The sequence below is a fragment of the Anolis sagrei genome, chromosome 5 (genome assembly GCF_037176765.1).
Source record: "Anolis sagrei isolate rAnoSag1 chromosome 5, rAnoSag1.mat, whole genome shotgun sequence".
Classification (NCBI taxonomy): Eukaryota; Metazoa; Chordata; class Lepidosauria; order Squamata; family Dactyloidae; genus Anolis; species Anolis sagrei.
Genome location: NC_090025.1, coordinates 191,690,594 through 191,704,742, shown reverse-complemented (window position 1 = coordinate 191,704,742; position 14,149 = coordinate 191,690,594). Strand labels below are relative to the sequence as shown.

Sequence of the window (14,149 nt, the reverse complement as noted above, 5' to 3'; positions counted from 1 at the left end):
TGCCCATTTATGACCGTTCCTAAAACCTTTCGCCAAATGTTGGAAAACCCTCTTTTTTGAGCTGGGGATTTATTTATTTATTTATTTATCGTGTCATCCGCAACCAGAACATTGTATTACATTTCTAACAGAACAAAACAAACAAACAGATTTAAAAAAACCCACAAATTTTGCAAACTTGGTAGCTGATTAAATGTCCTTTGGTAGCTGATTAAATGTCTCCAAGTGGCCTATCTGGCCACTTGGAGTGCCTCTGGTGTTGCCACAAGAAGGTCCTCCATCGTGCATGTAGCAGGGCTCAGGGTGCATTGCAGCAGGTGGTCAGTGGTTTGCTCTTCTCCACATTCACATGTCGAGGATTCCACTTTGTGGCCCCATTTCTTAAGATTGGCTCTGCATCTCATGGTGCCAGAGCGCAGTCTGTTCAGCGCCTTCCAAGTCGCCCAGTCCTCTGTGTGCCCTGGGGGGAGTCTCTCGTTTGGTATCACCCACGGATTGAGGTGCTGGGTTTGAGCCTGCCACTTTTGAACTCTCGCTTGCTGAGGTGTTCCAGCAAGTGTCTCTGTAGATCTAAGAAAACTATTTCTTGATTTAAGTCGTTGACGTGCTGGCTGATACCCAAACAGGGGGTGAGCTGGAGATGTCACTGCCTTGGTCCTTTCACTATTGGCTGCAACTTCCCGGCGGATGTCAGGTGGTGCAATACCAGTTAAGCAGTGTAATTTCTCCAGTGGTGTAGGGCGCAGACACCCCGTGATAATGCGGCATGTCTCATTAAGAGCCACATCCACTGTTTTAGTGTGGTGAGATGTGTTCCACACTGGGCATGCATACTCAGCAGCAGAGTAGCATAGCGCAAGGGCAGATGTCTTCACTGTATCTGGTTGTGATCCCCAGGTTGTGCCAGTCAGCTTTCGTATGATATTGTTTCTAGCACCCACTTTTTGCTTGATGTTCAGGCAGTGCTTCTTGTAGGTCAGAGAACGGTCCAGAGTGACTCCCAGGTATTTGGGTGCGCTGCAATGCTCCAGTGGGATTCCTTCCCAGGTAATCCTCAGAGCTCGGGATGCTTGTCCATTCTTAAGGTGAAAGGCGCATGTCTGTGTTTTACATGGATTGGGGATCAGTTGGTTTTCCCTGTAATAGGCAGTTAGAGCACCTAGAGCTTCGGAAAGCTTCTGTTCAACCATCTCAAAGCTCCCTGCTTGAGCGGTAATGGCTGGGGATGAATAATTGTGAATATTCTTTCAAACCCTAGATGTTACATTATGGGTGATTTAGCCACGTACAAAAGAGTGAACATGGCAAATAATCCTCAGGCCATTTCACTGACTTCAGCAGAACTACAACTGGGTCTGCAGTGTTGGAATTGTTCTCTAGTTTATTTTCCGTGAGGAAGAACAGAAGGAAATGAAGCTTTAACAAGGATCGGAAACATATGTGTAATCAGACAAGCGTAGAAATCCCTCGCAATCCAAAATAGCCATTTTTCTGTGAGAGTAATTACGTTCTTAATGAGCATCTCAGTGCACTGAAAGGCACCGCTTTTCTGTAACCTTGACTCCAAGGTGGTTTTGTTTACCTATTTGCCTCCTCATGGCACTTTAGGGAGCTCACAAGAGAAGGCTTTCCTTGAAGTTAGGAAATGTGATTCTCTCCGATGTTATTGTCTGGAGTGCTAGCAAAAGATGGCCATGTCCCAGTGGGCCAGAAAAAGATTCCTTGATCATGGCACTGTAGGATGAAATTATTTTAGCACCAAAGAAATGGTAAAGAATTGGACACAAGGTGCAGAAGTACATCTAATAGGTTCATAATAAATAAGTAGTGCATTGTCAGTAAGAGAAACTGGTAGTTGGTGGTTTTCTTATCAGTGAAGCAATTAAATCACTTTGGAATACAAAGGAGTTCTCCAAGGTGCTGAAATTAGCTGGAGTCTTTGATTCAGCACCATGGATAACTCCATAGAGATGTTTGGTTTGTTGCTACAGAGGATAAGGTCCTATGGGTTAGTCCCAACTAGAACAGATACACATAGGTAAATCCCACTGGTTCAATATTTTAATTGTTGCTGGGACTAACAACAGGATTTAGACTTTGCAGTACCTTCTAACTTGGTGGAAATGGGGAGGTGGAAAAGGATGATGGGGATGAAGACTTTTGCTAGAAGAAATACTCTGATTCCCTGTTACTTTGCTATACAAATGGATCTGAAATACAAAGGAGTTCTCCAAGGTGCTGAAACTAGCTGGGGCCTATGATTCAGCACTATGGACAACTCCATAGAGATGCTTGGTTTGCTGCTACAGAGGATAAGGTCCTATGGGTTAGTCCCAACTAGAACAGGCACACATAGGTTAATCCCACTGGTTCAATATTTTAATTGTTGCTGGGACTAACAACAGGATTTAGACTTTGCAGTACCTTCTAACTTGGTGGAAATGGGGACGTGGAAAAGGATGATGGGGATGAAGGCTTTTGCTAGAAGAAATATTCTGATTCCCTGTTACTTTGCTATACAAATGGATCTGAAATACAAAGGAGTTCTCCAAGGTGCTGAAACTAGATGGGGTCTATGATTCAGCACCATGGATGACTCCATAGAGATGCTTGGTTTGCTGCTACAGAGGATAAGTTCCAATGGGTTAGTCCCAACTAGAACAGACACACATAGGTAAATCCCACTGGTTCAATATTTTAATTGTTGCTGGGACTAACAACAGGATTTAGACTTTGCAGTACCTTCTGACTTGGTGGAAATGAGGAGGTGGAAGGGGATGATGGGGATGAAGACTTTTGCTAGAAGAAATATTCTGATTCCCTGTTACTTTGCTATACAAATGGATCTCGAAACTGCACGACACAATACAGTTTGCAACCACAACTAAAACCACAGTAGCAACTGACACATTCTTTCTTCTTGTTGCCCACAGCTTACCCGAGTGCCAGTGGAGTCATGTGGACAATACAAGAGCTGCAGCGAGTGCCTGGGTTCAGGGGACCCCCACTGTGGATGGTGTGTGCTCCATAATACGTAAGTACAGCTGGTAGAGATAAGGACTTGGGAAGGTGATTGCTTCTTTCTTTGCTTCCTTTTCTTCTTCCACGTCCCCTTTTCTCACCACTGGCTGCGTGACATGGAATGAAGCTGCAAATGGACAGGTCTGTCCCTTGTGGGGGGAAGCCGGTCACTCGGAAACAGTACCTGGGGATTCCAAATTTAGAATGTGAGCGAGAGAGAGAGAGAGCAACGCCAATATGCTTACTGAAGGAGGAAGCCCAGAGAGTTTCCTCAGATGGCATTTAGAAACAAACAAACACAAACACATTGTCACGGCAAGTGCCAGAGAAAATCAGGCACCTGCAATGTGCAGTCAGAGGAAGTGGAAGCAAGATGACAAAGAGCAGAAGAGGCAGACAAAGCTCCATCATGCCTAGGCCCAGAAGCAGATGAAAGTCCCTTTGTCTGAACTGCCATTGCCCTGACTGCAAAGGAGACCTCTGTACAACTCCATCATGCCTTGGCTGATGAAGCACATTCCCTTCTTCCCAACTGTCACTGCCCTTACTGTCCTTACTGTAAAGAGAGAGAAGAGGAAGCAGGTACAGCTCCATCAAGTCTTGGCTCAGAAGCAGATGATAGCCCCACTTCAGTCCAACTGTCATTGCCCTGATTGCAAGGGAGAGCTTTGCATAGCTCCATCATGCCTAGGCTTAGAAGCTGATGAAGCGTATTCCCTTATTCCCAACTGTCACTGCCCTTACTGTAACGAGAGAGAAGAGGAAGCAGGTACAGCTCCAGCATGTCTTGGCCGAGAAGCAGATGATAGCCCCACTTCAGTCCAACTGTCATTGCCCTGACTGCAAGGGAGAGCTCTGCACAACTCCATCATGCCTTGGCTTAAAAGCTGATGAAGCACATTCCCTTCTTCCCAACTGTCACTGCTCTTACTGTAAAGAGAGAGGAGAGGAAGCAGGTACAGCTCCATCGTGTCTTGGCCCAGAAGCAGATGATAGCCCCACTTCAGCCCAACTGCCATTGCCATGACTGCAAGGGAGAGCTCTGCACAACTCCATCATGCCTTGGCTTAAAAGCTGATGAAGCACATTCCCTTCTTCCCAACTGTCACTGCCCTTACTGTAAAGAGAGAGGAGAGGAAGCAGGTACAGCTCCATCATGTCTTGGCCCAGAAGCAGATGATAGCCCCACTTCAGTCCAACTGTCATTGCCCTGACTGCAAGGGAGAGCTCTGCACAACTCCATCATGCCTTGGCTTAAAAGCTGATGAAGCGTATTCCCTTCTTCCCAACTGTCACTGCCCTTACTGTAAAGAGAGAGGAGAGGAAGCAGGTACAGCTCCATCATGTCTTGGCCCAGAAGCAGATGATAGCCCCACTTCAACCCAACTGTCATTGCCATGACTGCAAGGGAGAGCTCTGCACAACTCCATCATGCCTTGGCTTAAAAGCTGATGAAGCACATTCCCTTCTTCCCAACTGTCACTGCTCTTACTGTAAAGAGAGAGGAGAGGAAGCAGGTACAGCTCCATCGTGTCTTGGCCCAGAAGCAGATGATAGCCCCACTTCAGCCCAACTGTCATTGCCCTGACTGCAAGGAAGAGCTCTGCACAACTCCATCATGCCTTGGCTTAAAAGCTGATGAAGCACATTCCCTTCTTCCCAACTGTCACTGCCCTTACTGTAAAGAGAGAGGAGAGGAAGCAGGTACAGCTCCATCATGTCTTGGCCCAGAAGCAGATGATAGCCCCACTTCAGTCCAACTGTCATTGCCCTGACTGCAAGGGAGAGCTCTGCACAACTCCATCATGCCTTGGCTTAAAAGCTGATGAAGCACATTCCCTTCTTCCCAACTGTCACTGCCCTTACTGTAAAGAGAGAGGAGAGGAAGCAGGTACAGCTCCATCATGTCTTGGCCCAGAAGCAGATGATAGCCCCACTTCAGTCCAACTGTCATTGCCCTGACTGCAAGGGAGAGCTCTGCACAACTCCATCATGCCTTGGCTTAAAAGCTGATGAAGCACATTCCCTTCTTCCCAACTGTCACTGCCCTTACTGTAAAGAGAGAGGAGAGGAAGCAGGTACAGCTCCATCATGTCTTGGCCCAGAAGCAGATGATAGCCCCACTTCAGCCCAACTGTCATTGCCATGACTGCAAGGGAGAGCTCTGCACAACTCCATCATGCCTTGGCTTAAAAGCTGATGAAGCACATTCCCTTCTTCCCAACTGTCACTGCCCTTACTGTAAAGAGAGAGGAGAGGAAGCAGGTACAGCTCCATCATGTCTTGGCCCAGAAGCAGATGATAGCCCCACTTCAGTCCAACTGTCATTGCCCTGACTGCAAGGGAGAGCTCTGCACAACTCCATCATGCCTTGGCTTAAAAGCTGATGAAGCACATTCCCTTCTTCCCAACTGTCACTGCCCTTACTGTAAAGAGAGAGGAGAGGAAGCAGGTACAGCTCCATCATGTCTTGGCCCAGAAGCAGATGATAGCCCCACTTCAGCCCAACTGTCATTGCCCTGACTGCAAGGGAGAGCTCTGCACAACTCCATCATGCCTTGGCTTAAAAGCTGATGAAGCACATTCCCTTCTTCCCAACTGTCACTGCCCTTACTGTAAAGAGAGAGGAGAGGAAGCAGGTACAGCTCCATCATGTCTTGGCCCAGAAGCAGATGATAGCCCCACTTCAGCCCAACTGTCATTGCCCTGACTGCAAGGGAGAGCTCTGCACAACTCCATCATGCCTTGGCTTAAAAGCTGATGAAGCACATTCCCTTCTTCCCAACTGTCACTGCCCTTACTGTAAAGAGAGAGGAGAGGAAGCAGGTACAGCTCCATCATGTCTTGGCCCAGAAGCAGATGATAGCCCCACTTCAGTCCAACTGTAATTGCCCTGACTGCAAGGGAGAGCTTTGCATAGCTCCATCATGCCTAGGCTTAGAAGCTGATGAAGCGTATTCCCTTATTCCCAACTGTCACTGCCCTTACTGTAACGAGAGAGAAGAGGAAGCAGGTACAGCTCCAGCATGTCTTGGCCGAGAAGCAGATGATAGCCCCACTTCAGTCCAACTGTCATTGCCCTGACTGCAAGGGAGAGCTCTGCACAACTCCATCATGCCTTGGCTTAAAAGCTGATGAAGCACATTCCCTTCTTCCCAACTGTCACTGCTCTTACTGTAAAGAGAGAGGAGAGGAAGCAGGTACAGCTCCATCGTGTCTTGGCCCAGAAGCAGATGATAGCCCCACTTCAGCCCAACTGCCATTGCCATGACTGCAAGGGAGAGCTCTGCACAACTCCATCATGCCTTGGCTTAAAAGCTGATGAAGCACATTCCCTTCTTCCCAACTGTCACTGCCCTTACTGTAAAGAGAGAGGAGAGGAAGCAGGTACAGCTCCATCGTGTCTTGGCCCAGAAGCAGATGATAGCCCCACTTCAGCCCAACTGCCATTGCCATGACTGCAAGGGAGAGCTCTGCACAACTCCATCATGCCTTGGCTTAAAAGCTGATGAAGCACATTCCCGTATTCCCAACTGTCACTGCCCTTACTGTAAAGAGAGAGAAAAGGAAGCAGGTACAGCTCCATCATGTCTTGGCTCAGAAGCAGATGATAGCCCCAGTTCAGCCCAACTGCCACCGCCCCCACCTCAGAGTGAGAAAAGAAGAGGCAGAGACAGGTAAAATCAGAAAATCAGCTACATCGTGCCTGGGCCTAGAAGAAAATGAATGCCCATCCCTTTGCCCAACTGCCACTGCCACAACTTTGGAGGGAAACAAGAAGAGACAGACACCATTCCGTCATGTCTAGGCCTAGAAGTAGATGAAAGGCTCTCCCTCTGTCCCAACTGCCATTACCCTGGCATTGGAGGAAGAGAAGACATAACCTTTCCAACCTCAGGTTCTCCTTGTTCCTCTGAAAAACATACCCATAGAATCTGTGCCATATTGATTCTGAAGGAGAAACAAGTGCATCACAGAAAGGGAACTAACTGCAGAACTGATTGATGTTTCTGATAATCCAAGCAAGCCTCGTATTACATGATACCAGATGTCACCAAGATTTGCTTCAAAAACCTGCTGCTCTCCATTCTGGTGTTCCAATGAAAGTTGGATGGAAGATCATCACGGGAATGATTAACTTCTTTGAGCTCTGGGAATAAAATTAACCCCACTCATAAACAACTCCACTTGGCCTGTTTACAAAAATATTGAGGTCAATCCCTAATTTATGATTAGAGTGGCCAAACCTTGTGGCACCTCATGAGTCACGTCTCTTCCAGATGAAGAGGAACCAGTGGTGAACAACACCCTTTGGACTCAACTAGCCAAATGTGGGCTAGCATTGTTGAGCCCATATTTGATTGGCTTGTTTTCAAGAGTATTAAAGGGGACCTTGTCTAATACCTTACTGAAATCAATGTAAGGTTTTGGACAAGCTTCATCTACCTTCATCTATCTGCCTTTGGAGAGTGACCATATACTTCTTTCCTGTTGTTTTTCCCATAATGTTGTCCTCGTATTGCACTTCCCCCCACCTTTCTGAAGGCCTGTCTCCACTGTTCCATCCCTTACAATCTCCTTCCTTACAAATGTACCTTTTTCGTTCTTATCTCATCCAGAGTTTTACTATTCTATGTTGTGTATCGGGCCCACCCTTTGTATTTAATTTTTCACTTTGTTATTTTGCACAGTTTTATTTTACTCTTATGTTTTACTTATTTTATTGTGATGTTATTTTTTGTTGCTGTAATGTATTATCGGGCTTGGCCTCATGTAAGCTTCCCTGAGTCCCCTTTGGGGAGATGGTGGCGGGGTATAAATAAAGATTATTATTATTATTTGAAACACAACAAGATGAATCCACAGCTGGCACTCTGCTGGCTGTTGAATTGGATCACACGTCAAACACTTCCCAAGTGTCTAGGACTGTGTGATGTACTGGTGAATAATGCATCCAGATCCCAGTAAGGTGGCCTTCTGCAGCTGGCAGATGGTAATTTTGTCAGCGCTGATTGTGTATTATTTGAAACACAACAAGATGAGTCCACAGGAGACACTCTGCTGGCTGTTGTATTGGATAACACATCGGACACTTCCCAAGTGTCTAGGACTGTGTGATGTATCCGCAAATAATGTGTGCAGATCGAAGTAGGATGACCTTTTGCAGCTGACAGGTGATGATTTTGTCAGAGCTGATTGTGTTTAAGTGCAGGCCAAGGTCTTTAGGCACTACACCCAGTGTGCCAATCACTGGGACCACCTTGACTGGTTTTTGCCAGAGTCTTTGCAGTTCGATCTTTAAATCCTCATATCGTATCAGCTTTTCTAGTTGTTTCTCTTCAATCCTGATGTCAACTGGGATTTCAACATCGACAATCCATACTTTGTTTTTAACACAATTGTGAGGTCAGTAGTATTGTGCTCTAAAACTCTGTCTGTCTGAAGTCCCAGATGATGATGATGATGATGATGATGATGATGATGATTGTATTGTCGAAGGCTTTCATGGCCGGAATCACTGGGTTGTTGTAGGTTTTTTCGGGCTGTATGGCCATGGTCTGGAGGCATTTTCTCCTGACGTTTCGCCTGCATCTTTGGCAAGCATCCTCAGAGGTAGTGAGGTCTGTTGGAACTAGGAAAAAGGGTTTATATATCTGTGGAATGACCAGGGTGAGACAAAGGACTCTTGTCTGCTGGAGCTAGGTGTGAATGTTTCAACTGAACACCTTGATTAGCATACAATGGGCTGACTGTGCCTGGAGCAAACTTTTGTTGAGAGGTAATTAGATGTCCCTGCCTGCTTCATCTCTGTTGTTGTGCTGTTGTAATTTTAGAGCAGACAAGAGTCCTTTGTCTCACCCTGGTCATTCCACAGATATATAAACACTTTGTCCTAGTTCCAACAGACCTCACAACCTCTGAGGATGCTTGCCATAGATGCAGGCGAAACATCAGGAGAGAATGCCTCTAGACCATGGCCATACAGCCCGAAAAAACCTACAACAACCCAGTGATTCCGGCCATGAAAACCTTCGACAATACATAGTCTGTATACTTAGAAGTATTTTAGTATTTTAGTAAATATGTAAATTACATTTTATGATATATGCAATATTACAGTGCAGCAATGCATCATAATATCAAATCTTTCTTTAATTTCATCGACACTACCTCCCACTTTTACTATCATGGCAATACCCTGTTGAATTTGTCATTTTGTGAAATACTGTTTCTGGCTAGATTGAATGTTACTGCTAGTTTGTAATACAGCAGACCTATTGAATCCATAGAATTTACCTACATGTTGATTCCCCATGAGACTATGGGTTTCCTCTACTGATCCACAGGACTCAGGATAATGCCTGGGATGTGTTATGGACTAGAAGATGGTTGCATTTCTGGTTGTTTGCCTTTGCAAACTGAATTCCATTTGAAGGAGTAAAACACTAACTCACCCACAGCATCTCCATAGATATTTCTGTGGGCCTGAGAAGGAAGGTTTAAATTTTATCGTTTTAGTTTCCCATTCCCTTCCCCTGCTTTGGCCATGAAAATATATACTGTCTGCTCTCAGGGAGTAACTCAATACTGCCGTTTGCAAGATCGATCGACCTCCGCTTTACCTTTCTTGGTCCAAGTCTTGCAAGTTGCTAAGCAGAGTCCCAGGTAACCCAAGCTGCCTTCAGAGGCCCTGATAAAATCAGATTCTTTGAACAGTTCCTTCTCTATTTCTCGATTTTTCGACTGCTGATCTAACTTGGCCAAGGTTTATTCATCCCCTCCACCCAACAGCTTTTACTGCTGCTCTTTGCGACAGGGTCAGAGCCTAGAAAAGTTCCTTTTTCAAGTGTAATTCATTTCCATTACTTAGCTTATCACTTTAAAAGTTACTCACTACCATGTTAAACAAAAGTGGTTGAATCACCTATTTATTTTGATATGCAAAATATGTATATCCTTCCTTGTGTGGTATTCTTCTAGGGCAGCATAGGTAAAGGTAAAGGTAAAGGTAGTCCCCTGACATTAAGTCCAGTCATGTCTGACTCTGGGGTGTGGTGCTCATCTCCATTTCTAAGCCGAAGAGCCAGCATTGTCTGTAGACACCTCCAAGGTCATGTGGCCGGCATGACTGCATGGAGCACCGTTACCTTCCCCAGAGCGGTACCTATTGATCTACTCACATTTGCATGTTTTCGAACTGCTAGGTTGGCAGAAGCTAGGGCTGACAGCGGAAGCTCACGCCGCTCCCTGGAATCGAACCTGCGACCTTTCGATCAACAAGCTCAGCAATTCAGTGGTTTAACCCACTGCGCCACCGGGCAGCATACTATTCAATAAACTTAAAACAATTTAAGCAATACAAGGCAATAAGAAATGGTCACATATACCTCACATATAAGTCAAGGGCAGGTTTGGGGGGGGGGGGAATGATGGATTTTGATATGACCTGTGGATAGGTTGAATCATAGAATCATAGAATCAAAGAGTTGGAAGAGACCTCATGGGCCATCCAGTCCAACCCCCTGCCAAGAAGCAGGAATATTGCATTCAAATCACCCCTGACAGATGGCCATCCAGCCTCTGCTTATAAGCTTCCAAAGAAGGAGCCTCCACCACACTCCGGGGCAGAGAGTTCCACTGCTGAATGGCTCTCACAGTCAGGAAGTTCTTCCTAATGTTCAGATGGAATCTCCTCTCTTGTAGTTTGAAGCCATTGTTCCGCGTCCTAGTCTCCAAGGAAGCAGAAAACAAGCTTGCTCCCTCCTCCCTGTGGCTTCCTCTCACATATTTATACATGGCTATCATATCTCCTCTCAGCCTTCTCTTCTTCAGGCTAAACATGCCCAGTTCCCTAAGCCGCTCCTCATAGGGCTTGTTCTCCAGACCCTTGATCATTTTAGTCGCCCTCCTCTGGACACATTCCAGCTTGTCAATATCTCTCTTGAACTGTGGCGCCCAGAATTGGACACAATATTCCAGATGTGGTCTAAACAAAGCAGAATAGAGGGGTAGCAAGCAGAATAGAGGGGTAGCATTGAGGAATGAGGGTCATTCCTCATTCAAAAACTAGGTTTTCCAAGGATGGACTAAGCCCTTGCCGTTTGCCACTTTACTTCGAGATGGTTCCTTTTAAAATAAAAGTTAAGGTTCAACTTAACCTTAACACCAGAGTCCCCGGTAACACAATGGTTTTCATGGTTTTCAAAGTAACGTTCTTTCCCTTTTTCCAGTCTATTTGGCACCCTGAACAACCCATAATTTCTGGTCCATCAAAGGAGAAAGGATCAGAATCGTCAGGTTCTGACCTCATTTTGTATGTTTTATGTCAAAACTTCATTTGCGAAAAATTCATTAGGTTCAAAGTGGAATTCTAATGTAAAGGTCATAGGATTCCCAGCTTCTGAAAACTTCACTTTAATATCTTTCAAGTGTTTCAGAATTGGCTCATCATGTTCCTGAACCAGATCACTGAGTAAGTCAACATTCTTGAATACAATGGGTTAAACTGCTGAGCTGCTGAACTTGCTGACCGAAAGGTCACGGGTTCAAATCTGAGAAGTGGGGTGAGCTCCCACTGTTAGCTCCAGCTTTTGCCAACCTAGCAGTTCAAAAACATGCAAATGTGAGTAGATCAATAGGTGCCGCTCCAGTGGGAAGGTAATGGCGCTCCATGCAGTCCATCCAGCCACATGACCTTGGATGTGTCTATGGACAATGCTAGCTCTTCGTCTTAGAAATGGGGATGAGTACCAACACTCAGACTCGGACACAACTAGACTTAATGTCAGGGGAAAACCTTTACCTTAAGGTATAATACTTACATTGACCCATGCATATGTCTTTTTTTGACATCTGCAGGGGATAACAAATATATTTAGCCCTCCAAATTTGTCCTCTTGGGTTAAAAAGATGTGGCTTTAGAGGAATGGGGGGTCCTTGTACCCCTTACCTCCATAAATGTGAAAGGATGGCTGGTTTAGTTACAATTTCAGAAAACCTTTCTGAATATTGTTGCTTCCCCTGAAATGTTATGGACCTCTGCAGCTCTTTCACACTTCACATTTTTACCACAATGACTCCCCTTTTGTTGCTATGGTTCCCAGACTATGGAGAGATGGGATTAAGGAGGGGTACTAAAAATTTTCAGATGGAGAGCTTTAGTGCCCCACCAAACTACAAACTACAAGATTCTATAAGATATGAATTATGACAATCAAGGTGGAATATAGTGCTATGACCTTGGAGCATGAAAGGATTCTGAAGCACACAGGGGGTGCATCTATACTGTGGAATTAATGCAGTTTGAAACCACTTTAACCGTCATGGCTCAGTGCTATGGAACCATGGGAGTTGTCGTTTCATTTTACATAGTCTTTAGCTTTGTTATCCAGGGATGTCCAAATTTGCCTTGAGGTTCTGTAATACTCCTATGGTCATTCAGTTGGAAATGAAACTTATCATAAGTTTCATCCTTAGGCATCCTCTCAACCTCTGAGGGTGCCTGCCATAGATGTAGGTGAAACATCAGGAGAGAATGCTTCTGGAACATGGCCATACAGCCTGAAAAACTCACAACAACCCAAACTTATCATAGGTTCCTAAAATAAGTTTGTATAGTGTGTGTCTACAATGACAAGTTAGCATAGCCCTCCAAATAGAAAATTCTGAAACTCAACCTGGATAACTTTGCTGTTCTTGGAATCATAGAATGGTAGAGTTGGAAGAGACCTCATGGGCCATCCAGTCCAACCCCATTCTGCCAAGAAGCAGGAAAATTGCATTCAAAGCACCCTCGACAGATGGCCATCCAGTTTCTGTTTAAAAGACTCCAAAGAAGGAGCCTCCACCACACTCCGAGGCAGAGAGTTCCACTGTTGAACAGCTCTCACAGTCAGAAAGTTCTTCTCCTATTGCTTGTTCCCAATTTGCAAACTTTAGGGATACTTTCATTCCAGATGGCTCATGAATTCCTAGTTCTTCTTGTCGTGAATTATGGCAAGGAAATCCATCCATTTGTGCTTCGTTGCCTTTCCTTTTATTTGCCTTAAACCTCCTGCCAAGAGTATCAAATGGATGACCCTGAAATGCAGCTCATGGGAAAGACCGGATGCATTTCTTTTCTTCGGTCTCTCATAATATAGTATGTGTGTCAGCTTTATTGTTTCTAGCCATGGGCCGTCACCATTTTGTACTTAAAAAGCTCATGGCAAAATTAACTTGGTGTGTCATTTACATTTATCAAAGAGTAACCATTCCTCTGGAAAGTGAAAAGGACTAAAGGTAACCTAACATTAAAAATGTATATCTGACTTTCCCTTTTGCTGCTAAATCACCCTCTGAGCTCCCTGCCAGTTTAAAACATAAGTCCAGAAAGCAAGACCTCTTGAAGACAGAGTGACTTGGAGGCCTATCATTCATAGGGTCAAAATAAGTCAAAGTCAAAGTCAACTTCCCAACAATAAACAGAATACTTTAAAGGGCAAGGCAACATTATTTATTTATTTATTATTTACTATATTTCTATGCTGCCATTCTCAGCCCGGGGTCAACTCATGGCTGTTTAGAGAACATCACAATTCGATGCCCATAACAATATAAAAATAGCTAAAATATTTAAACATAGATAAAAATTCACTACATAATAATATCAATAAAAACATCATAAAACAATAAATCCTCCGCATTTCATTTCATTACCAAATCATTATCCAGTCGCATTGTCCAGCCATTCTGAGATCAGAGTTTATCTGCTACACTGCATTTGGGAAAGCCTGCTCAAATAGCCAGGTTTTGACTCTTTTATGAAATGTTAAGCAGGTGGATGCCAATCTAATGTCCCTGGGGAGGGCATTCCACAGCCAAGGGGCCACCGCTGAGAAGGCCCTGACTCTCGTCCCTGCCAGCCAAACCTGTGAAGATGGCAGGACCGAGAGCAGGGCCTCCTCAGAAGATCTTAAATTCCTAGATGGTTTGTAAGGAGAGATACGTTCAGACAGATAGGCAGGACCGGAACCGTTTACATTCTATTTACTCTGCATGTTGTTCTTTTTTGGTGCCTTGCTATTCAGTTTCTAGCATCAGGATACAATTAGCTATCTGCATAGTATTAAAATATCATTGCTTCCTA

General features: G+C 44.9%; 1 protein-coding gene across 3 annotated transcripts in view; it reads left to right on the top strand.

Moving 5' to 3' along the window:
• The window catches only part of PLXNA4 (plexin A4), a 770,557-nt gene that overhangs the window by 510,205 nt on the left and 246,203 nt on the right, over positions 1 to 14,149 (top strand). For all 3 annotated transcript variants that reach the window (XM_067469348.1, XM_060776421.2, XM_060776422.2), the window contains exon 5: positions 2,934 to 3,034. In XM_067469348.1, the coding sequence (XP_067325449.1) occupies positions 2,934 to 3,034 (101 nt within the window). The remainder of the gene's footprint in view (positions 1 to 2,933; positions 3,035 to 14,149) is intronic.